The 23,025-nt window shown below is 39.6% G+C and overlaps 1 protein-coding gene across 1 annotated transcript in view; it reads left to right on the top strand.

Moving 5' to 3' along the window:
* vps53 (VPS53 subunit of GARP complex) overlaps positions 1–23,025 on the top strand; it is a 34,731-nt gene that overhangs the window by 9,189 nt on the left and 2,517 nt on the right. The window contains exons 5-20 of the mRNA XM_007245923.4: positions 3,067–3,153; positions 3,488–3,603; positions 4,383–4,502; positions 8,906–8,984; positions 9,111–9,254; positions 9,361–9,503; positions 10,622–10,763; positions 10,911–11,003; positions 12,352–12,446; positions 13,268–13,510; positions 13,927–14,074; positions 14,389–14,471; positions 14,636–14,714; positions 14,869–15,017; positions 15,124–15,193; positions 16,254–16,391. Of these exons, the coding sequence (XP_007245985.2) occupies positions 3,067–3,153; positions 3,488–3,603; positions 4,383–4,502; positions 8,906–8,984; positions 9,111–9,254; positions 9,361–9,503; positions 10,622–10,763; positions 10,911–11,003; positions 12,352–12,446; positions 13,268–13,510; positions 13,927–14,074; positions 14,389–14,471; positions 14,636–14,714; positions 14,869–15,017; positions 15,124–15,193; positions 16,254–16,391 (1,929 nt within the window). The remainder of the gene's footprint in view (positions 1–3,066; positions 3,154–3,487; positions 3,604–4,382; positions 4,503–8,905; positions 8,985–9,110; positions 9,255–9,360; positions 9,504–10,621; positions 10,764–10,910; positions 11,004–12,351; positions 12,447–13,267; positions 13,511–13,926; positions 14,075–14,388; positions 14,472–14,635; positions 14,715–14,868; positions 15,018–15,123; positions 15,194–16,253; positions 16,392–23,025) is intronic.

Genomic DNA, 23,025 nt, shown 5'->3' on the forward strand with positions numbered 1-23,025 from the left:
ATATCTAATTGTGTATTGTGAAAATGTCTTTAAATATTGTAATATTTATTTACCATATCAACCCAGCCATGCTTCTTCCCTGTATGTAGTTTTCTCATGTGAAGAACTATATGTCTATATACAATATAATCTCCTGACACATGTTTTCAAAGTACGGCCCATGTGGTGTTCATCCATTGGCGAAGGCCTTTGTAGAATATCTGCTGAAGCGGAAAATTGTTTTACAGTGTGCTTAAACGTATGCAACATTGAATAGAGCAGAAAATCAACAGAATGCTGAGAACATTTGGTGCCAATTATCAGCGTGCTGGGTCACTCTCATTGGTTTCCCTTTGTCTAGCCCAGCCATTACTGTAATGTATATTATTTTCTTTGATGCAGCTAAAAATTCCATATAAAAATCCTGCCATATTGTGTTCCCAGATGGGGTAGGGGGTGGGGTTTCAGATGAGAGTTTTATGGCTGTCAGGGAGCCAGTTGGGATCAGGATGTCTCATGTAGTTTTTGGCATCTGGAGCTGCTTATTAGGAATCCTGAGAATGGACCTCCCCAAGAATGTAGCATAAATATTTAATCTACAAACAGGAAGGAACGTTTACTGCTAATGCGCTTTTCTATCTTTCTTTGCACATTGGTCCCTTCCTTTCTTTCTGGAATTGTTCCATATAGTACTAACATGCTTGTGTATGTTTTTCATTGTTCCACGTGAATGGGTCAAAATAGGGTCCTGGAATTATCTGGAATTACCGCAAGTACTCCTGGCCAACAGGTCATTGCTAGTGGCTGCAAAGAAAAACTAGGTGTTTTCTTTAAGTTATATAGAACTGGTTGGTAGCTGCCCCAAACTGTAGGTCTAACTTCTAATAAAAATAGATTTCAAAGTAAAAAAATATATATTGTTTCAGCAAGGAGGACAAGAAATGCCACCCAGTCAACATTTTAGTTAATATCTTCCTGCAGTCTGTGCCCTTCTACAACTGTCCGAGTGGAGATATCCCCAAACTGCAAATGGAGTCCACATGTGTGGCAGCCCTACACCTCCTTGCCATCAGGCAGGGAGGGGAACAGACAAGGAAAGGAGCAAGTCCTCCAGCATTCAGTCTCTCACTTTAAACTCTGGAAATGAACCATTTGGAATGCTTAACCACTCCTAATCCCACTATCTGCATATCTGCATTGCTAAATGCTCTCGACTGTTTTCCCAAACGCATTTGCTGCATGGTTCTCTCTCTTTGGGTGAATACAGAAACAAAAGTCTGTTAGGATTATTCTTTAGACAAAGTAGTAAACATTGAATACTGAACGCATTGACATTTTTTAGTAAATATACAGAACAGAAAAGTAATATTCTTGTTTAGATGTGTATCATTTTTGGCAGGCTGCCTATAGTACAGAAATAGAAACTACCTTGATTGGTTGTTTATCAATCTAGAATATTTTTTTTCCAAATGGATGCTGTGATCTTATGTTTTGTTGTACTGACTTGTGACCCGTCCAAGCTCCCCTGCTGAATTGGGAAACCATATCTTTGCATTTTGCATTCAACAAGACAATGCTGTACACATCACACAGACATGGCTGTGGATAAAAAAGGTACAGATACTGGACTGGACTGCCTAAAACCCTGCCATATCCTCCGTTAAGTGTGTGTGGAGGATTTTACAATAATGTGTTGCGAACCTTGGGTTATAATGACACCAAAAATATGTCATTTATGCATGGTTCCAACAAACTATTGCAAAGTGTTTTGACAAGGAATAGCAACATTATGAGAGCACAGAGTGAATGGACCTCACCTACTTTCATTAATAACAGTTTTACAATGGAAAATTGTCCTACTACAATGCCTAGTAGACTAAAAAAAAATACTTTGGTTTCATTACAACACAATCTTGATTATGGCCTTACTGACAGGTTGTCTTAGACAGAGATGGATAGTTTGATAAATTTAGAATTTGGAAATGGTTTGCACCACAATTCTGTTGTGTGTGTATGTGTATATATATATATATGTCTGTGTGTGTGAGAGAGAGAGACAAGAGCTAGGGAGCGTCCTCCTGTTTTTTGAGGAGGCTTGTAAAAGTGGTAAATTCCATGGGGCAGCTGGTGCCGGCTGTTAGCATTCCATCTGACTGTGAGAGAGAGAGAGAAAAAGAGAGAGCCAACCTTCATACACCCTGTCGGCTCGGCCCTGGCCCAGCAAAACGCACTGGCAGCAACTGCCTCCATAGCTTACTGTCCACCACCACAGCTGCTCAAACACTGTATGGCAATTACACATTATCAAAAGCCAGCAGGACTTTTTTTTGTAGGCCTTTGCATGGTCGATAGAAGTATGCCACTGCCATTAACCCTTCAGTTAACTCTTTATGGAGGCGAATCCACCTTTTGACCAGCATGGGCGCCGTAGCGATGTGCTGGGGTCAGGTGGGGCAACATGTGGCAGGCCTGGGATGCCTCAGTGCAGCTGCTGCACACTTACCCTGTTGGAATGTGGGGGCAAACTGTGGGCAAGGTTTTTTTTTTTTTCTTTTCTTTCTTTTTTCATCAAGCAGTCCCATTTGGTTCTCATTTCTCTGCCTGAATGACAGAGAGAGAGAGAAAATGAAAGAGAGAGATAGAGAAAGAAAGAGAGGGAGAGTAAGACAGAAAAGCTCACTAAAATAATACAGAGAGAGGAGGAGGAGGAGGTGGAAAACAGGCCAGGAACAACATCAACATCTCTTTCTACTCCAGCCCTTTTACTCATCTTATATCTTCATATATTCACAAAAGGTTTCTGGTACTGGCATTACCAGACATCTTTGATGTAGTTTTAAGAGGTTTTAATAAGTTACTCTGTTTGACGTCATAAATAGTTCATTTGTACAAGAAATATTGTGAAGATTTTTAAGAAAACCATATAAAGAAAAGCTGTCTTTCCATGGCCAGCTGTCCTAAAAGTTTTAAGACTGTTGTTACAGTACGGATGAACTTTCATTTCTCAGCAACTGTATGGAAATATTAGGGCAGGTCTGTGAGAGAGATCATGGATGCAGTATCTCTGACCATTTGCCTCTATTCCAGGCTCTGGAGGAGGCGCAGAAAGCCATCCAACAACTGTTTGGAAAAATCAAAGACATCAAGGACAAAGCAGAGAAATCGGAGCAAATGGTGAGTAAAAATAAGCCTCCCAGACAGGAACCTGGTCATTTAGGGCCTGAAAGTTGACCCAGTGTAAATAGGACTTTCACCCACTCCCACAGCACGTTCCCCAACGCTGGCTAACTATGCAGGAGGAAATTGTGACATCCTGCGGTTTTTGTACACTGCAGCCCTAAAAGCCCTGGGTAATGCACTAGCCATCTGCATGTTACCAGTGGCGAGCAGGTCACCGGAAGGGCAGGGTCTGGCTAGCTGGAGATGTGGGACAGGAAAACAATGGGGAGTCTTTCAGAGCTGGATATGCTGCTGCAATCAGTTCTGAGATGTTTGTTCTCCTCCTCAGGTAAAAGAGATCACTCGGGACATCAAACAGCTGGACCATGCCAAGCGTCACCTGACAACCTCCATCACAACACTAAATCACCTGCACATGTTGGCTGGCGGTGTAGACACCCTGGAGTAAGTGGACTCACCTTTTACAGGCCCACACATCTGATAAATGCTTTTAAAGGGATCTTAAATTGATAGTCTAGCCAAAAATCCCCTTACTCTAAATGTACTTCACATGTGAAAGTATATGAATACTTGCTCATACATTGTTTCTTCTGAATTCAAGGGGAACTATAGAATTCTGCACTAACCTGTGGGATATGCATGTTGGACCTCTTGCATTGATTGTGGACACCACCGGTCATGATTTTTACCACCCACTCCACTGTCCATTGTGGTCAGACATGTGAAATTCAGATATTTCATGTCATCTTGCTATAAGTACACAGGCCAGTGTTCATCCTTACTCAAAAGGAATTGCCTCACAAGTGTTGTCCTTCAAGACAACACTTCATGATCAATTTACATACCATGTATCAGTGACGCTAACATGTAACAGAAGTTTATATCTCACAAATTAACGTTATGCAAACTGCATATCTAAATCATTACACGTTTCCCTTAGACCATATCAAGTCTTTAATTAAGAGCAGACTTGTTTATGTGGTTACTAACATTGCATGTTGTGCTGTTATCTACAAAAACATTGCATCTTCAAAAAGTACATTGCATAATTAAAACCAGTCTGAATTGTGTCAGTTCTTTTGTCCAAGTAAGGTTTTTGGCTGAACTATCACTTTAACCAACTCCATTCTGAAGGTTTCTCTTTACAGACTGGTGAAAGTACCATTGTGACAGTGTATTACAGATATTTGATTGGTTGGTAAATTGATTATGCTCCCTTTCAGAGCAATGACACGCAAGAGACAGTATGGGGAGGTGGCCAACCTGCTGCAGGGAGTGGTCAATGTGCTTGAGCATTTCCAGAAGTATATGGGCATCCCTCAGATACGTCAGCTCTCTGAGAGGTAAGCTCACACACACACACACACACACACACTCACTCACACACACTTGCATTCCCTTCCCCAGTTCTTATCTGCCTCTTGAGCTCTGTTGAGCATGTGAAGTGAGCCATGGCCTAACTGTATACTCAGGCTGTCTGCCTGTTGTCCGAATGAACTGAAAACGCAGACACTGTTTATATGACTAATTCTGGCTGTAATTCTCTAAATTGAATGGTGCTGAGGATATGAGGATCCTGTTTATGTTTACCACAGATGCAACACAGGAAGGAAATCTGCTCTAAAGGTCTTACTCTTTTGTTCAAGCACTTTTTTTAGCCATGCTCTTTCAGCAGAGAGAGGGTGTCTGTCCTCGCATGTCCCCAGCCGTGGAGCCCATGTCCCTGCAGTCGCAGAAACTGGACTCATTGTGAGGACTGAGAGAGGCCCCCATTCCATCCCGTTTCATTCCACGGATCTCTATGACTCGCTCCTTCCCACTGCCTATTTATGTTGGATTCTCTGATAAAGCTGTTGGTTCATAAGCAAAGGGCAAAGAGGGTGTGTTTGATGTGGAAAACTATTCCCCAGATTGTTCCAGTGCCTTAATGTTTATCTGGAAAGGCCTGTGACTTCAATTACCCTTCCCTGCTCCCACATTTAGCCTCTCCACCACCCCAGCAGTCTTCGGCTAAAAGCGGACTTAAAGCTGTTCACAGGCATGTACTGTAATTACTTAAGATTTTCTAATTGCTTGAGCATACACTCATCAAAGAAATAGTTTCACCCAGAAATAAGTGTCAGGTTGCAATGCTATTTAGAAGGATGATAAAGGTTACTAGGAACAGTACATTATTAAAAATGTAGAGTGGGCAATATATGGCCAACTCTTGTTTCATATTCATAGAGCTGCACATACAGAAGTCGCAGCTAAAACATCTCAGCATGCTCTTGTAGAGGTTCCTAATGGTGTCCTGTGATAATATTGACAGTTTTGGCAGATTGTGTGTTAGTGGTGGAGTGTTGATAGCCTATCCAATAGAATTTTACACATTTTCAATTAGGGATATGTGGTGGTCCATGGCAAAGTAATTTATCTTCAATAAATTAGTGTTTATAGTATAATAATTTGTCTTCAAGGCACGGCAGCACTATGTGGATAAGCATTGTCCTGTTGAAATAGCACACAGGAGTGTGTGTTCAGAAAAGGTATGGCCACTAATTGGGCATGTTGGCCACCTCATTACTGTAACTTTGGGCTGTCAAACTGCCTGTAATGAAGACCCAAGGTGATCTGGCATCGTACGAAATTGCACCCCATACCATGACACCAGCCCTTCTGCATGTGTGACATGTGACAACAAACTGTTGATCTTGACAGTGAACACAGTGCACCCACACATGGACAAAAGTGGACATTGTCATTGATGATGATCTGCTGCCATTCTGAGTCACTCCATGACAGTTTGTCACAAATACCAAAACAACTTTCTGTGTGAAACTCTTTTTTTGAGGGTTAGTGTATAAACCAATCAATCATATTTATTCACATGTACAGTGAGTTGGCACTTTCTGACCCTGATCTAACCACTTCTTCAGATCTTAAGAGTATGGAAAAAAAAAAACGCCCATTTGAGTGGGCGGAGGTGGTTTTGGAGACCTTGAAATTTACACTGAAAACAAACTGTATTAGCCCCCTTTGGAGCTCGGTTGGGATGGTTTTAGAACACAATGAGGGCTTCCTTGTTTTGAACTTGACATGCTGAGCTTGAATTGTTGTGTGAGAGGAGCACAGAAATGCAGCGTTGCTCATATCTGATTGGCCCGTTGCGATGCTCAGTTTTAGCCCGTGCCAAAAACAAGAGAAGTGAAATGTTTTCATTCCGAGGCGAGACCCACTCATCTACTCACCCTAAATAGAAATGTCTGGTTGGTTGAAAGGTGTGGCATGGAGACTTTTGATCAGGGACAGCAGCTGAGAGTACAGCCACAAGTCAGACACGGCTGGGTCTTTAGAGCAGTTTAGAAAGACTCAGATAAGTAGACATATGCCCAGTTGGAGTCTGGTGTCCATCTGGCAAGAACATGTGTCCACTCTTTCTCTAGCTGCTCTTGTTTATCCTGGAAGGCACTTGTTGTTCCAATGATAGGATCTGGCTGCATCCAGCACCGACAGTGAATTTAGAAATGAAATTGGAATCCCATATCCACTGTGCTGTTATGCTCCCAAACCGCTTTAAACTCATCCTCAACTTGCCATGAACCTGCCCACTGCTGTGAGTGCTGAAATCTGACAAACAGTGCAAATGCTAATGCACCAATATGTAAACAGACATGAAAAAGGTTCTGCCCCTGTGTGTTTTGCTGTGTTTTTGCACATTATTCATATTTGTTCACTTTGTTCTCCCATGCAGTGGTAAGTAGAGGGAGTCTGAGGGAAAGAGACATCATTTAGCCTTTTGCATGGTGTGCCAAATAAATAAACACACATTAGCAGTACAAGGCGATTTATTGGACTAATATTATCCTTCGCTACATGATATATAATTGCAACATGGTTCTTGGTCATTACTGCTCCACTGCATTACATTAAGAGTTCCATGACTATATTTGTCAAGGTTTGGAATTACTGAGCAGTATTTTGGCAAAAATAGAAGCATAACTTAGACTAAAAATGTTCCCAGCATTACTTTGCTGTTAGCAAAATTCTCAGACTGCACAGGAATGTATTTTTGGGCGAATCACCTTTCTAATCATCGGGTCTGACAACATATTATTAGGTTATGTTGTGGTAATAACAGTGTTGTTTATGCCTGTTTACCAGGTATTTCCAAGCGCACTCTGTCTAGCCCAGTGGTGGAGAATTGAGGGCCCTTAGAGCCCATCACAGTTTAGTGATTTCCCTGCTCTTGCATTTTAACTAAACCTGGTAATAAGAGCAAAAAAATAAATCTGGTTAGATGTTCATGAACCCTGGTCTATATAGTCAACAATATTAATTAATTTGATGAGATTTGCAACAGTAATGACTCATCTCTGCAGTGGTTATCCCATAAATGTATCTGTGGCATAACATCCTTTCATGAAGCAGAAGACAAAACAGTCTATTTGTAGGTTTTTGAAAAGACAACCTACTAAAGACAGACTAATCAAGTCTGGAATGTGTTGATGGCCAGTGTTGTGACCAATGGAAACCAGAGACTGCATTAAGTCAAGCATGTTAGCAAAAGTGTGACAGCTTAGATAGATACTTTGCTGAATCAGCACCAGGCTGACTTGCCATCATTAAATAAACCTTAAATTCTGCTTTACTATAAACACTTTGCAGGAAAACGTCCATCCATCAGTGTGTGCAGAAAAAAAATACTGGGTGGTCTTTAGCAGCTTATAAATAGCTTAATCCAGAACACATAAGAGGATCTGCAGACCTTAAACCAAGACCTAAGACAGGTATTGATACAATCCTTTGTGGTGCAATAATGTGTAATAATCTGAACAACAACTACAGTAAGTATTCTGCTGTCAGCATTATGTAAAACATTATGTAAATTGACATTTAGGGGAGATAAAGCCACGAATAACTATGTAACTAAAAGATAAAACATAACACAGGCATTTTATATGTAGTTGAACAAGGTTATAGCAGTATGTTGTAGCATTGTACCTTAAAAAGACCTTAAACAACTTTAAAATCCCGTTTGTACATGATTTTTGTAAACACAAATCACAGCTGTGAACAGGAATTTGTTGACAAACTGATGGATATAGGATCAGGATGGGTAGTGAAAAAGTATGTGGACTGAGTATTTATTTATTTATTTATTTAGTTATACAACTATGACTAAAATATAGGTTATACTGAGGTTTACACAGTCTTGGCGAGCGGTTTGTGCCCACTCCAACAGATCCAGATTTTTAGATTTAGATGTAAATGTATGTAAAATATTGTGTCTGTTTCCAAAACAGGGAGTATGCCTAGTCCCGGACTACACAGCATGAATGGAGGTTCTCCACTTAAAAGAGAATACAGTCTATGGTCAGGCTTAATCTCTTTCCAGGAAACTGACCCATTATCTAGCATAAACATAAAAGTCTTCTCTCCACTCTTCATATTCTCTTTTAGATACCACTTTACTTTAAGGGCCTGACTTTGCTGCTCTCTCAGGATCAGTTATTAAGAAATGCACATCCTTAAACTGGGAAAGTTTCAACATTGCTTTATCCACTTTTTTTTTATTCCATTCAGGCTCACGGTAATTGAGAGGTTCCATAGCCTAGAGCAGGTTCAGACTGAAAGTGACCTTCTCTGTTTGATCTTGCTCCATTAGGGATAATGAGGGGAAGGCTCATCCTGCCTAAAGACTGATCCTGCCATGAGACCAGGGAGTTTTTGTGTTGAAACTCATCAATCTGACTTGTCCCCACAGGGTGAAAGCAGCACAGAGTGAGCTAGGCACTCAGATACTGGCTGATTTTGAGGAGGCTTTCCCTTCACAGGGGTCAAAGGTATTATATGGAGAAAAAAAACATAATACCTTTTTATAATAGCTTATCTTAACCTATTAGCCTAATATAGAAATGTTTGAGTTTCATTCATTTTTGTATTTTTTTTTTTTTTTTTTTTTAACACAGAGACCTGGAGGCCCCAGCATGGTGCTCAGAGATGCCTGTCTGGTGGCAAATGTTCTAGACCCTCGCATTAAGCAAGAAATAATCAAGAAGTTCATCAGGCAACACCTCTCAGAGTATCTTGTCCTTTTTCAAGAGAACCAGGATGTGAGTATGTCACAAAAATGCACTTTGCTGTCAGCTTGGCTAATTATACAATTCAATATCTTTCTGGCATTTAGTGTGAACGAGTGCCTCTGTGCCTTGAATTCAGGTGGCGTGGTTGGATAAGATTGACCGGCGCTACGCATGGATTAAGCGTCAGCTTGTGGACTATGAAGAAAAGTACGGGCGCATGTTTCCCGAGGAGTGGTGCATGACTGAGCGTATCGCTGTGGAGTTTTGCCATATCACAAGGTACCAGAACAGCGATTGCACTTTAATGCAATGCTTTCCTTCCACTTTCAAAATGTCATCATCCTGTATTGCTAAACCATGATGTGGCACACCCTCCACTCTGGAGCAAAGGGTGAGAGATGGCATCAGATGTAGCTTTATTTTCTTACAGATAGCACTATTTTAAAGCAGTATTTCCCTCAAACATAAACCACCAGCTACTACTCCAACTTCCTAGTAAATGACTTGGATATTTGGCAAGGAAAGTTGGGTAACAATATAACGATAGACAGAACAACAGATAGGATGTTAGAATGACAAATAGATAGAATGATAGATTAAATTACAGATCGAACGGTAGTTAGATCTGCATCTTTTTTCCTATTTCTGCTACTGTACAAAATGGCCCATGCTGGCTAATAAATCAAATATCAGGTCTGACAAAAGGGGCAAGACCTGAGAGCCAGTGCCATTGGCCAGTCACTGTTTCTCAATGTATAACGACTTGGCAACAGCTTTTTGTTGCTTCTTGGTGTTCAGGACCCATGTAACTGGCCTTTCACCACTCCCTGGCTTTCCACTGTTCCATGCCAGTCTCTTGGCCCTGCTTGCTGGTCAAGACCTCCTGTTCCTGAGCTTTAGGGTTGGCTCAGATAAGAAAAGGCAGTGAAATACTTTAATTGTTCTTACAACTGAAAATTCAGCTGAACAAACGTGAAGAATGAGAATGGAGACACATGTTGTTCTGACTAACAGGAAATGTGTTTTCAGAAGCCACACTTCTGTTAATTTGTATGTATGATAGTAGGTAAACTATACCAGAGATTCTATAAATGGAAATGATTGTTGTACTTCCATTGTAGTCTCAAAACAGACTGACTTATCTTCTCTCCCTTCATAAGAGAGAAGCATACATTTCTCACAAACAAGTGCTTTATAAATTCCTATACAGCTAGGTCTTCCTTACATGAAAAAAAACTTACATGAAAACATTTGCATTTTTGATTGCCGCCACAATTTTCCAGTTTAACAGCATGCATGTGTTGACCTATAAAATCACTGACCTGAAGCCTGACTCTTGCCTAGTATGTGAAGGCTTGCTGACCACAATGCGTGTGTGTGTTTTGTGTGCTCATCAGGACAGAGCTGGCGAAGTTGATGCGAGCCCGTGCCAGGGAGATTGAGGTCAAGCTCCTTCTCTTTGCTATTCAGAGGACCACCAATTTCGAGGGGCTGCTGGCTAAGCGTTTCTCAGGCAGCACCTTGACTGACGTCCCGGGGGTAAGGCCAGCATGGACTGTTCTTGGCTCAGGTTCCTTTCCAGGTCACAGTGGCATGTGCCTGCATACAAATGGGCTTTTCTGGAGCGTGAAACTGATGGGAATGAGGTTGGGAGGTTCTTACTGTTGTCTGATCTTTTGTTTGCAGAAAAAACCCGAGACGCCCCTGGAGCCCACTAACCCTTTTCTAGAAGATGAATCAGAGGACAATGTATCAGAGAAGGATGAAGATCTAGACAGGGTATTGTCAATCATCCTCATTCTAGTTCATTTGTAGCGTGACTTTATATGTCCTCCTCCAACACAGTTTAGCTCTATCCAGGCCTGCGTGAAGACTGTTATTTAAGTGTATTAAAGGGCTCATGCATTTATTTAAACTGAAGATAGGGTTAAGATAGTGTAAATACCACAACAACCCATGACCCCATGTGGTGTTCACATTAACCACACCTAAAGTCAGATAGGTGCTGTTTTATTTCAACAAATTTCAATAAAATTTTGGGTTAAATGATGAGTAGTGCAATCAATAAAATTAAATTCCATTATTCAAAACTAGTTTACATGTTGCACAGTGTGCAAGCTCTTTTTAAAGGTAAAAAAACAAATTATTATTAAATCTCACATTAAATGAGTCTGAGGCAAATTTCGATTCTAACATCCAGTCAAAGCAATTGCAAGCAGAAAACAGTATCAAGTGTTTTTTTTCCTCAAAACACGCATAGACAATTCATTCTGTTACTCTGTTATATATATATAATTGTTGGCAAAATACAAAACTGTCCCTGGATACACTTCTTCTATATATAGGCTGAACAATGTACTGTACTTCATAGCCAAAATCCAAATTCCACAACTGCTAATGTTAGCGGCATATCTGCAGCATAAATGTGAACCATGTATTAACTGCCAAAGTTTAACCACAATAGTGTGGCAGACTTACCTCTGTTGTAGTCGTTTACATGGTTTATTCAAGCTATACACCAACACAACGCTTGCATTCCAGTACATGAAAAACAGAACACTCTTTCTTTTAGCGATCCGTATATGTTGCATCCTTTGTAAAACAAGCATCAAAACAGGGTATCTAAGTTAAAGCTACTGTGAAATGTGTATGACTGAAATGTTTCCTGGAGAAGCAGAGTAAAGACGTTTAACAACAAAAAGAGCCGAAACCCTGAGATACTGTTGGATCACAATTGATTGAATTTTATACCTCAATTACGATTTATATTAAAATAAATAAGAGACATGGTATTTTTTGGTGCAAGGTGTCATTATATGAACATTAAATGAACTAACAATTTGATTAACAGATTGATTAGAGTCTCTTAATATTGTTTCGATTAAGGCAGGTCTCAGGTCAGCCTGGTATGAGCAAACATCAGAATTAGCAAATACCACTGACAGCACAAAAGGTATTAATTGGCCTGTGTTTACGACAATAGCATCACTCTGGTATGTTCTGTTTGGTATTTCAAAACGTGTTAACAGTGAAATTTCCTTCCACTTTCTGTCTTATCTGATCTCTTAAGCCAAGAAAAAAAACATCTAAAGAAACTCCTAGTTGACTAATGTTTTCCTGTTTTCAGCCAAAGAAGCCCAAGGCCCCAGAGAATCCGTTCCATGGCATTATTTCCAAATGCTTCGAGCCTCATCTCTACGTCTACATAGAATCACAGGACAAGTAAGTGGAATGTGCAGGGAATTATACCAGTACAAAAACATGTCCCAAAATACCCACCACAATGGGGATTTTGTGTCACTGTGTAAATGGACTGCCACTAGAAGTTTGAAACCAGGAGAGTTGCTTCACATGACAAACTAATCACATGGCCTCAGTTTGTGTGTGTGAGAGAGTGTGTGTGTGTGTGTGTGTGTTTGTCCCCTTCAGTACTTCCTAACCAGTCATTCCTCTGTGTCTGTCTCCATCTCTTCCTTTCTATCTCTCCACTGAAGCAGAAATGTTTCCCATTAGCTGTGTTAACCACAGCCTCAGCAGACGGCTTGAAAAGTGCTACAGCAGCAGATCTCCTTCTCTGCTTTTCGCAGCAGATCTCCTTCTCTGCTTTTCTTTTCTTTCTCTCTCCCTCTTCCTCTCTCTCACCCTCCCTCCCTTTCTCTGTCTGCTTTCTTCTCTTTTTCTTGCAGTTTCTCTAACCCACAGGAGGACTTCCAAATCTGAGGCTCTAAAGAGGGGGGACTCTCTTGCCTCTGGTCTTGTAATGGTCCATTGGCTAAAGTAGACTGACCTTTTTCTGACAATGGCCTTCTTTATTTCCAGTTCAGACTGACCTGTCTGGCATGAAAATGCCCACATTCTTCACTTGGGCGTTTGGTGTCTGGTTTCTGACTTCTAAAGGGGATGACCCTCCGCTGTGGCACATACAATGCACTCCCTGTCCCAAATAGTTCTCACACCTCTGTACATTGCCGATCACATTCCTATTTGTGGTGCGGTTCTGAAGGGTTACGGCTAACAAAATGGCTTTTGTGTGACTCTTTCAGGAATCTGGGGGAGCTGATTGACCGCTTTGTGGCCGATTTCCGAGCGCAAGGTCCCCCCAAGTCAGGCACAGAGGAAGGGGGTGCCGTTCTACCCAGCTGTGCTGATCTCTTCGTCTACTATAAGAAGTGCATGGTGCAATGCTCTCAGCTTAGTACAGGCGAGCCCATGATAGCCCTCACCACTATCTTCCAGAAGTACCTGCGCGAGTATGCTTGGAAGATCCTCTCTGGAAACCTGCCCAAGTAAGTGAAGCGTCCCACTGCAGTGTAATCAGCCCACCCACCCCTCATCTGGTTTAACTTTTAAGGGGCTTTTCTCTTGTCTCACTGCCACCATGCCTGGCTTTTGATCTCTGGACTCAGCAGTGGAGTTGTTTATGCTGTTGTTATTGCCCAGCAAGCAAATCCATTTCTGTGTGGCCCTGTTTTAAAAAGTTCCTCTGTGTTGTTTTGCTTTGAAAGAAAAAGCACCACCCGCCATCTTGGGTGGCTTACCCTCTATTGTCTTTGGGAGATCAAACTAAAGAAAGCCTTTCTTTTGGAGAAGCTGATGTGGTTTCTCTGGTTTCTCCAACATTTGAACAACTGGAGGAGTTTCAGGAGGCTGCTGGGTATAGGAAGTGCTCTGGTCAGTATGTGTGTGTGTATGTGTGCTGCAGGACAAGCAGTAACAGCGGAGGTCTGACCATCAGCAGTCTGCTGAAGGAAAAAGAAGGTTCGGAAGTGGCCAAGTTCACCACAGAGGAGCTCTGTCTCATTTGCAGTATCCTCAGCACAGCCGAATACTGCCTTGCTACCACACAACAGGTCATTACATATACATAGACACATATAGGCACATACACTTATCGTTGAAGAAATTGTTGCAAAAATAGTTGCACCCAAAATAAAGTGTTGGATTGCAGTACTATTCAGAAGGAATAAAGGATAAAGGTTACCAGTATCAATAAATTATGAAATATTTGACTGAAACACATACAAAAAGGCAGGACTCTTCACTGAAGATGAAGATGACTATCCACCAAGTTATATATCATTAGATTGAGTTCTTCTGGGTGCAGCTATTTTTTGATGCTGAGTACATAGAGATAGATAAAAGTGTCCTTGCCTTATGTCCACAGCTTGAAGAGAAACTAAAGGAGAAGGTGGACAAATCTCTCATAGAAAGGATCAACCTAACAGGAGAAATGGACACCTTTAGCACGTAAGTGTCATTGTAATCTTGTCTACATCACAGTCATCTTTAATTAATTTGTTTTTTTAGGCTAAAATATACAGAACAGTATTTGTTAATATATTCGTTTTTTTTTCCTCCACCTTTGGACTGCCTCTCTTTCTCCCTCCCTGAACTGTGCCTTTGTGTGGCAGTGTGATCTCAAACAGCATCCAGCTTTTGGTTCAGGATCTGGACGCTGCATGTGACCCAGCCCTCACAGCCATGAGCAAGGTGAGTGGAACGTGATTTACAAATTCCTCAAACATGTGCATTAACATGTGAGAATGTAGATTAACGTTAATCCTTGAGAGAGCTGATCCATAGAGCGGCTGTTTTCAGACCACAAATGCTAAGATGGTGCACGTGTGTTTTTGTGTCTCTGCAGATGCCATGGCAGAGTGTAGAACATGTGGGTGACCAGAGTCCCTATGTCACATCTGTCATCATGCACATCAAACAGAATGTACCCATCATCAGAGACAACCTCGCTGCTGCCCGCAAATACTTCACCCAGTTCTGCATCAAGTTCACCAAGTTCGTACTGGAAACCTTTCCAATCTGTTTAATTTGCTCTGATAATATACGTATTATGTGTCTGATCATCCTGATATTTTTTTTTTCCTGTATTTTTTTGTTGTAGCTCCTTCATTCCAAAGTTTATCAATCACTTGTTCAGATGTAAACCCATCAGCATGGTTGGAGCTGAGCAGGTAAGCAGAGTGCTAATCTGAGGTGAAGCATTTTTCTGTTTTTTAGCTTTTTATTTAGACCATTTATTTATTCTGATTTACTGTTGTTTTAGATTTATTCATATGCACTGACATGCCAGATGTCATAGTATTGTGCCCCATGACTATTGCCATTTACTAGTGAAGCTGATTGCTGCACTGACCTGTGGGATGTGTGTGTGGGACCTCCTGCATTGATTGTGGATGTGATCTCTGCCAGAATTGCTTGTCTGTTCTCACAGACAACTCTAGACAGAGACCATCGGTCATGATCATTACCACCCACTGTGCCCACTACTACCCACTGTCAACTGTGGGTAGTAACTAATTCTATGGAAAATTTCCATTACACTTGTAAATCAAGGAATGTTCGCATGCCTGCATAACCTCAGAATTGAAATGTCCCATCCATCTTGGACCCCTAATAATTAATTTAGCCTTGTCATGAGCATGCTGGCCAGTGTTCAACCTCACTGACAAGATAACACTTCACAACTTATACAACAACATTTGTTGGTGTTTCCAATCATTCCCTGATGTCCAAACTGATTTTTTTTTCCACAGTCACATACATATAATCACAAATGCACGCAGTTCAGGTCTAGGGCAGGCAGTAGTATAATAATAATAATACTAAGAAAAAATGAATAATAATAACTTTATACATGTATTATAATAATAATAATAAATAATATTAAGGAGAAAAGAAAACATGGTTCATAGTGTGTGGGAGGGTTAACAAATCAAAAACTCAATCCTCCACACATTCTTGGATATACCAACCTATTTCCACCAGATTTTACTCCCCAGTTCCTTATGGAGACGAACGGACGAAAGTCAACGTTTCCATAGTGCAGGCTTCTGTGACAATGTCTATAAAAAGATCCACAGTTGGGGGGGTTTCTTCTGAGCATTCCCTGATGTATCAATTACGAAACTGCTATCCCTGCTATTGGCATGGCGGTGTAATAAAGATTGAATTGTACAGCTAAAAGTTCAGGCAACTTTTAGCTGTAACTCCTTCCTTGTGTTTTTATATTAGCTTCTACTGGACACACACTCCCTCAAGACTGTTCTGCTAGACCTTCCTTCAATCGGCTCTCAGGTGCTCCGCAAAGCTCCGGCGAGCTACACTAAAATAGTGGTCAAGGGGATGACCCGTGCGGAGATGATTCTAAAGGTAAGTATCTCTGTCTTTCCATTCATTCTTCCATCTCTCTCTCTCCACCCATCCATCCATCTGTACACCCACCCATGACCAGAGGACTCATCATTTGAAACAGAGTTAGTTTTTTCCAAGAATTCCCTTTTAACAAGCTCGCTCTGCAGGCTGCCTGTTTGACCCCATGCAGGAAAGTATTTTATTATGAGTAGCTCATAAAGGCCCTCATGGCTCTGTGCTGGTTAGGAACCCCTCACTGAGCTATGCCCCTCTGTTTTAATGAGCTTTCTCCTCAAGGCAGGAAGTGCCCGCACCCAGCAGGGCTCTACTCCGAGAGTCTTAACACTTGCAGACTTGCGCACACTCACACTTGGCGATGCTGGAACAAACCATGGTCCAGATTTGGGGAAAATCATTGGTTACAAAGGCCTTCAAAATTTATTGCAGATTGTTATGGACCAGATATACCAAAATTACTGCACTGCTGCCAACCAAGCCAGTTATCTACACTAATAATTAAACATTTGTTTTAACATCAATACAAAATTGTCCTAAAATGACAGTTTTATAATTTATCTCAAAACATTTTTGTTATACCATCAAATAGTCATTGTGACAAGCAAATTGGTGAGTTAGAGAACTTGTAGACCAAAATGACATATTTTTCATTGTCGATATTCTGGCCCAGCCTTGCTTTTACACTATATAAATAAAAGTATTGGGATCTCTTAATCATTGAACTTATCTATGTCAATAAGTCCCATTGCCACAGGTAAAATTAAGCACCTAACCAGACCAGTTTACCTTTATTAAGGCCCTATTAAATATGTTTGAAAAAGTAAGAAACTCACCTTTCCCTCTCATTTACATTTTTATAAAGGATTTGATTAATATAACCAGATGTTATAGATGTTCACAGAATTGTAAAACTAAATCCATGTGTCAATTAAAAAGCCAGGACTGATGAGGATTGCTCTCATTTTCTCTCAGTGCACCTTTATGTTTACAGTGTTTAATAGTGGTGTAAAGAATCATAAATTTTCACAGCTTAAATCAGATCACTTTTTTTGTCACAGATTGTTATCCATTACAAGACCAACAATGTATGTGCTCAAAGACAAGCTTGTTGGAAGCACAGGTGCTAAAACAACAATGTAGGTTTTTCGATTAAAGTGTTTGAAATCCGTTTTTGTGCCCCTCTATTTCACTTGTATCTTGTCTGTGATATCTAAATTTTGGAAATCATATTTCATGATCATTAGTATTATTAAAAATGTGAAAGGTATAGAAACTACAGCATCTCAGCAAAGGGTCAGACCATGCAGAGACCACAAATTACAGATTTGGACTGCCTAATGCTTAGGAGCGTAGTGAATAAAAGTCTGCTGAGTTCTACACCCTCTGTTAAGAGCTCTTCACCAATGACAACTCTAAATGTACGCGTCCCCATTATTTTGGCCATATTGTCTATGTTGCAAGGTCGCCCCAACTGCATACCAACTTTTAGTGTGCTTTAGAAGTGGTAAAACATTAGGGCTAGAGTTTGAATCTCGACTCTTAACCTAAGCTGACAGTAACAGTGTTTGTAGATGGCAGGATTTAGTGTTGCTAGGTAAAACACACAAGATACTTCCTTGCATCTCCGTTTCTTCCTGACCCTTTTGACTTTGACCTCAACCCTGTGATCTCTGGCCACTTGCTTGGCTCCCCAGGGCCTTCCTGTTCTTCTTAAACTGCCTGGAATTCAGCCTTGATCTTTCTAATGTAAAACTGGGACCAGCTCTAATCATGCAAGATCGTGCCAGAAAAGAGTTTGCGTGGAAAAATAAGGTTTTAGACACGGTGGTCTTGTCATTATCAACATCTTGTGGTGATCATGAAGTCATTATGTCTTGATTCAAAGCAAATATTGGACAGAATTGCTGTTATAATGCACTTAGAGAGGATGTTGATCCTTGTCTGTTTAGATGCCACTCAAAGAGATAACCTTGATTAAGATCTGTGTTTTAGCATAGTTTAAGAGTGTTATCACTGTAAGCAATAAGCTTTTATTGATCTACACTGAACATGTTCAGCAGCTGAATCTGTCGGCACATTGTCCAGACTCTGATGAGCATGGATGAAGTCTCTGCTTGGCTGCAGCCAGAATGCTGTGAATGTGTTTACATGCATTCCCCTTGCTTATGGCTGCTTTGCGGGGCTGCGTAAGCCTGTCCTTGAACTCAATGAATTCATAGAGTCAGCCTTTAGATCTGGTTAGCATTGAATGATTGACTTTGCACTGCCCCAGGTGCCTCTCAGGTAAATGCTTCCATCTTTTATGGAGAGTGCCTTAACCTCTTACACTCCGGAACCACCAGTTCTCTGCCCTTTTCCCCCACTGGTATTACCTTGGGAGCAACTCAGCCAGTTTGCATTACTTTGCATGTATTTACTGAACAGTAATCCATGGGGTGTAATAAAAGTCACAGAGAATAAGGGGTTAAAGGAGAAGGTCAGGCATAAATTAAACCATTGCATCTCCACAGTAGAAAAAAATTGAACAGTATGTTTTATTTTTTTATATTTACTTTACTATTTGGTCAACTTTATTTCATTTGCCTGCAACACATTCTGGAAAATTGAGATAATAAAGCATTTACCACTTTGTAATGTTGTCATTCCTCTTCACAACACTTAACAGATGTTTTAGCACAGAGGATAGACAGCAATGGAGTCTTTCAGGTGTTCTATTGTTCTGTTCCTCATGGTCTTGTCATTGTCATCTTTTTAACTCTCACACTTTCTCTGTTAGGAACAGGTCAGGGCTGTAGACAGGCTAGTTGGGTGATTCTCATGAAGCTGCAGGGAACATGTCCATGACAATTTTTTTTAAATCAATACTTAATTCATAACAACTCTGATATTGTGTGTAAAGCGAATAGGGAGTACTGTATGGATCAATTGTTTTCATCATCATATAAAATTATTTTTATATAAATTAAATCAAAAATATATGGAAATTCTCATTACCGTTATGTGTCTGTATCCCTTCTTTCTAATTTTAAGTTTAACCATATTAAAAGTACTAAGCATATCGAATCAATAAAATAGGGTAAAGTCATTTAGAATATCTATATTTATACATAATATAAACATTTTTTGTGTTGAACAAAAAAATGTACTTGATTTTAAACAAAATATCTGTGTCCGAACAATTTTTTTCTCATTACCGTTTCATGATTTTACCCCCCTATAAAAATTACACTGTGCCTTTAAATTGATCAGCTATCCCATGATGCATCACTTCAGAGACAAGCTTCAAAATGGAGATAAGGTCAGTTGGTCACTCTTCTCTCCCTTTGAGAAATCTGTGTTAATATTGCTAAAACTGTCCTCAGTTACACTGTCTATTATCATTACCGTTATGGTTTAATATTCATTACTTTAAAAAATATAAAAATAAATTATTTCACGAATATTATCACAATATAAGGCTTTGACATCTGGCAAAGTTATAGGTTGTTAGCATATTAGCATTTTAAGTTATTTGTGAAATTAGCCAAGAGCATCTCATTACCGTTACTCAATATTCTCATTACCATGCATTGTGAGGGCCATAACTGTAATAAGAACCATTGAGCTGGTAATGAGATTCTTATGTAAGACTGCTAAAAGTCATTCAACAGAGTTTATTTGATCATTTATGGTAATTCATTTTATATATATATATCATTTTTGGTCATTATAAATATATATCTAGATGATGGTTGTAATTATAATTATTTTCGTGTGCTTTTTACTTTCTGATGGAAAGTAGCTTACATGCAGGTGGATTTTCCACTATTTATGTAGTACATAACAGTCTACTATTTACTATATATAAAAAAAATAATATATATATATATTATATATATATGTCATTGATGTTTATACTCTTTTGATTAGTCTAATGATTATATTAATTTTTTGAAGACTGACAGAGATTGAACGCAAGAAGGCAGCAGCCAAGGCTAGAGTTTCTTGAGATTTGCTTGTTTTTCTGGTTCCATGGTTTGTTACACAATTGCCTTAACCCTTGTTTGGTGTTCATATTTTTGCTACTCATTTACTTTGTTACTTGTATTTAATTCAGCAAAATTAAGCAATTTTACATTAAAATGCTTTACATATGCTTGCTTCACCTAAATTGCAAGCAATATAAACAGCTTACAAGGTTAATATTTGCCCTTTTCCTTTCTTATGTTACATTTCTTTCAAAAAGTGCTACTCTTTTTTATTAGTTTTTTAATAAAATGTAAAAGAAAATGAATTAAACTCAAGATATGAGAAGAAAATTTGTTTAGTTTCAAATTTACAAATGTAAATGTGTGTACAGTGTGTGTTTATCAAAAATGTGTTTTTATGTATGTTTTTCACAAAAAAATAGCCAATGCCAATGAGTTTGAGTTAGAAAAAATATTTTTTCAGTTTCGATTGATGAAAAATGAAAACGGGTCCCACAGACCCGAACACCACACAAGGGTTAACTAAGTTTCATTACTGTTACATTTATTCTCATTACCGTTTAATTGTGTTCTCATTACCGTTATGGATCTAAAATGTTAATTTTTTTTAAATGTTTCACATCTTATCATAACTTTTCTTCATTTTATTATAGTATATCCCTCACCTGTTGTCCACATGAGTTTTTGATCAAACATATTCTAAAATAATTTCCATTAATTAAAAAATTAAAAGATATTTTACAAATGTTGTATCGGTAATGAGAGTTGCTTAACTATAAATAAATAAATAAAAAAGATCAAAGTAATTGTCAAGGACTGTGCTGTTAAGTTGATGGAATTTGTTGTGGAAATATGAAATTAATCATCAAAAAATGTTTTGAACCGTTGATCTAGCTTCGTCATTTACTGTAACGGTAATGAGAATTATTCTGGATCATATCAGATTCAAATGATAATAAAATTCTATAAAAAAAAATATATGAAAAAAAAAATCAATATAGTAAAATACACATTCTATTTTAGCTTCTCAACTTGAAAAAATGCTGCAATGAGGTGAAAAACTTTTTTATGTTAATGTGAAGGTCTTCGTGAGAATCACCCAGTTAAGTACCACACTCTCTTCTTCTGCAGCATGTTCTTGTTAAAAAAAGCATAGATGCCCCTGTAAAAGATTTTTGTAGAGTTTTTTTTTTTTTTTTTTTTTTTTTTTACTATTGTATGATTGTCCATTGCAGATGCATTCAAGCCCAGACTAGCTGACGCTGCTTCTGGGCATGGTTAACATACGGCTTCTGGTTTACACACCAAAGTATAAAGTGTCATTTGTAAATTTAAAAGTGTGTTGTTCTGGACAAAGGTTTGCCAAAGTAAACCCTTGCTTTGTAGCTTTGACCGTTGTTAATGCAGTACTGCCTGAGCGATTGCAGATTACAGGTGTTCAGCTTAGGCTTGTGCCCTTGGGCCTTTGTAAATACTGCTTTTGTACCAAATCATGATTACAATCACTTGTTTACATCATTACTACTATTGATCATTTTGTTTTTGTTTTTTTGTTTAAATGTGTTGCAGTCATAAAATGCAGGAATGAATGTTTATTAACAAATAAAATGGAGTTGACCAGATAAAACATTTACATATATTGTGTTGATACTGTCTGCAATCAAATAAATGTCAAAATTCATGTAACCGCATTTTCCATACAGTCCCAACTTTCCCAGTTTGTCTTAGCCCCCTTCCACTGCTGCTTTAAAAGCCCAGCAACAGGCTGTGGGTGATGTTTACATTGTGCTCGGTGGACCGATATTACAACCATTTCCTTCCTTTATTTCAGAATCGGTGTCAGTGCATCAATGAGTTACTTATGTGAGAAACACTGTTACTTCCGTGACACGTTTACTGATTTAAGAGTGAAATGTGACCTCGATTGCGGTTGGAGGCTTACAGTTTGGCTGTCCACATGATGCTCATTACAGCGCTAACGTAGAGAATAATCTGTTAAAGATGTCCTTACTTGTCTTTGCTGGGAATGGGCCTGCTCCTGACTTTAAAGAGAGAAGGAGAGAGAGGGATGTGAAGCTAAAAGAGGTAGAGCAGGCCAAGCATGCAGCCTGTGAGACGTGGCTGTTTTCCATAGCCTCTTTCTCTCCCTCCTGTTGTGGCCCTTTCTGGAAAATAAATGGAAAGGCAGTACTGATGCCTCTTCACTCTATTTGTCTGTTTTGCCTCCCCCCTCTCTCTCTTGCTCTCTTTCTTTCCTTTCTGTCTGTCTCTCTGTCTGTTTTTCTCTCTGTCTCCTTGTCTTTCGCTCTCTCCATCTCCCCTTTACAACATGCTAACTGCAGCAAGGCCCCCTCAAGGCTTTTCATTGGCCTTTCTCCAGACAGTCGCTAAGTAAATCACGCTGTTGAAGGGAGGGATTGTCATTAAAATTCCAAACAATCCACAGTTACATGTCGCTTTTCAATATTTTTCTCATGCATATTTCTGAAGGAGAGTGCTGTCCTGCAAGGTAGGGACAGGAGCAGTGTTGGGGGTTGGGAAATAGAGAAATGCTGGGGGTGCTGTTCTATACCTCACCCTCCTCCTTTTTTCTCTTTTTTAGCAGTGTCTGTCAGCCATGTGTTCCCCTACTCTGCTAGAAATATGAATAGTCACAAGCTATCCAG

Source organism: Astyanax mexicanus, chromosome 18 (assembly GCF_023375975.1).
Source record: "Astyanax mexicanus isolate ESR-SI-001 chromosome 18, AstMex3_surface, whole genome shotgun sequence".
Classification (NCBI taxonomy): Eukaryota; Metazoa; Chordata; class Actinopteri; order Characiformes; family Acestrorhamphidae; genus Astyanax; species Astyanax mexicanus.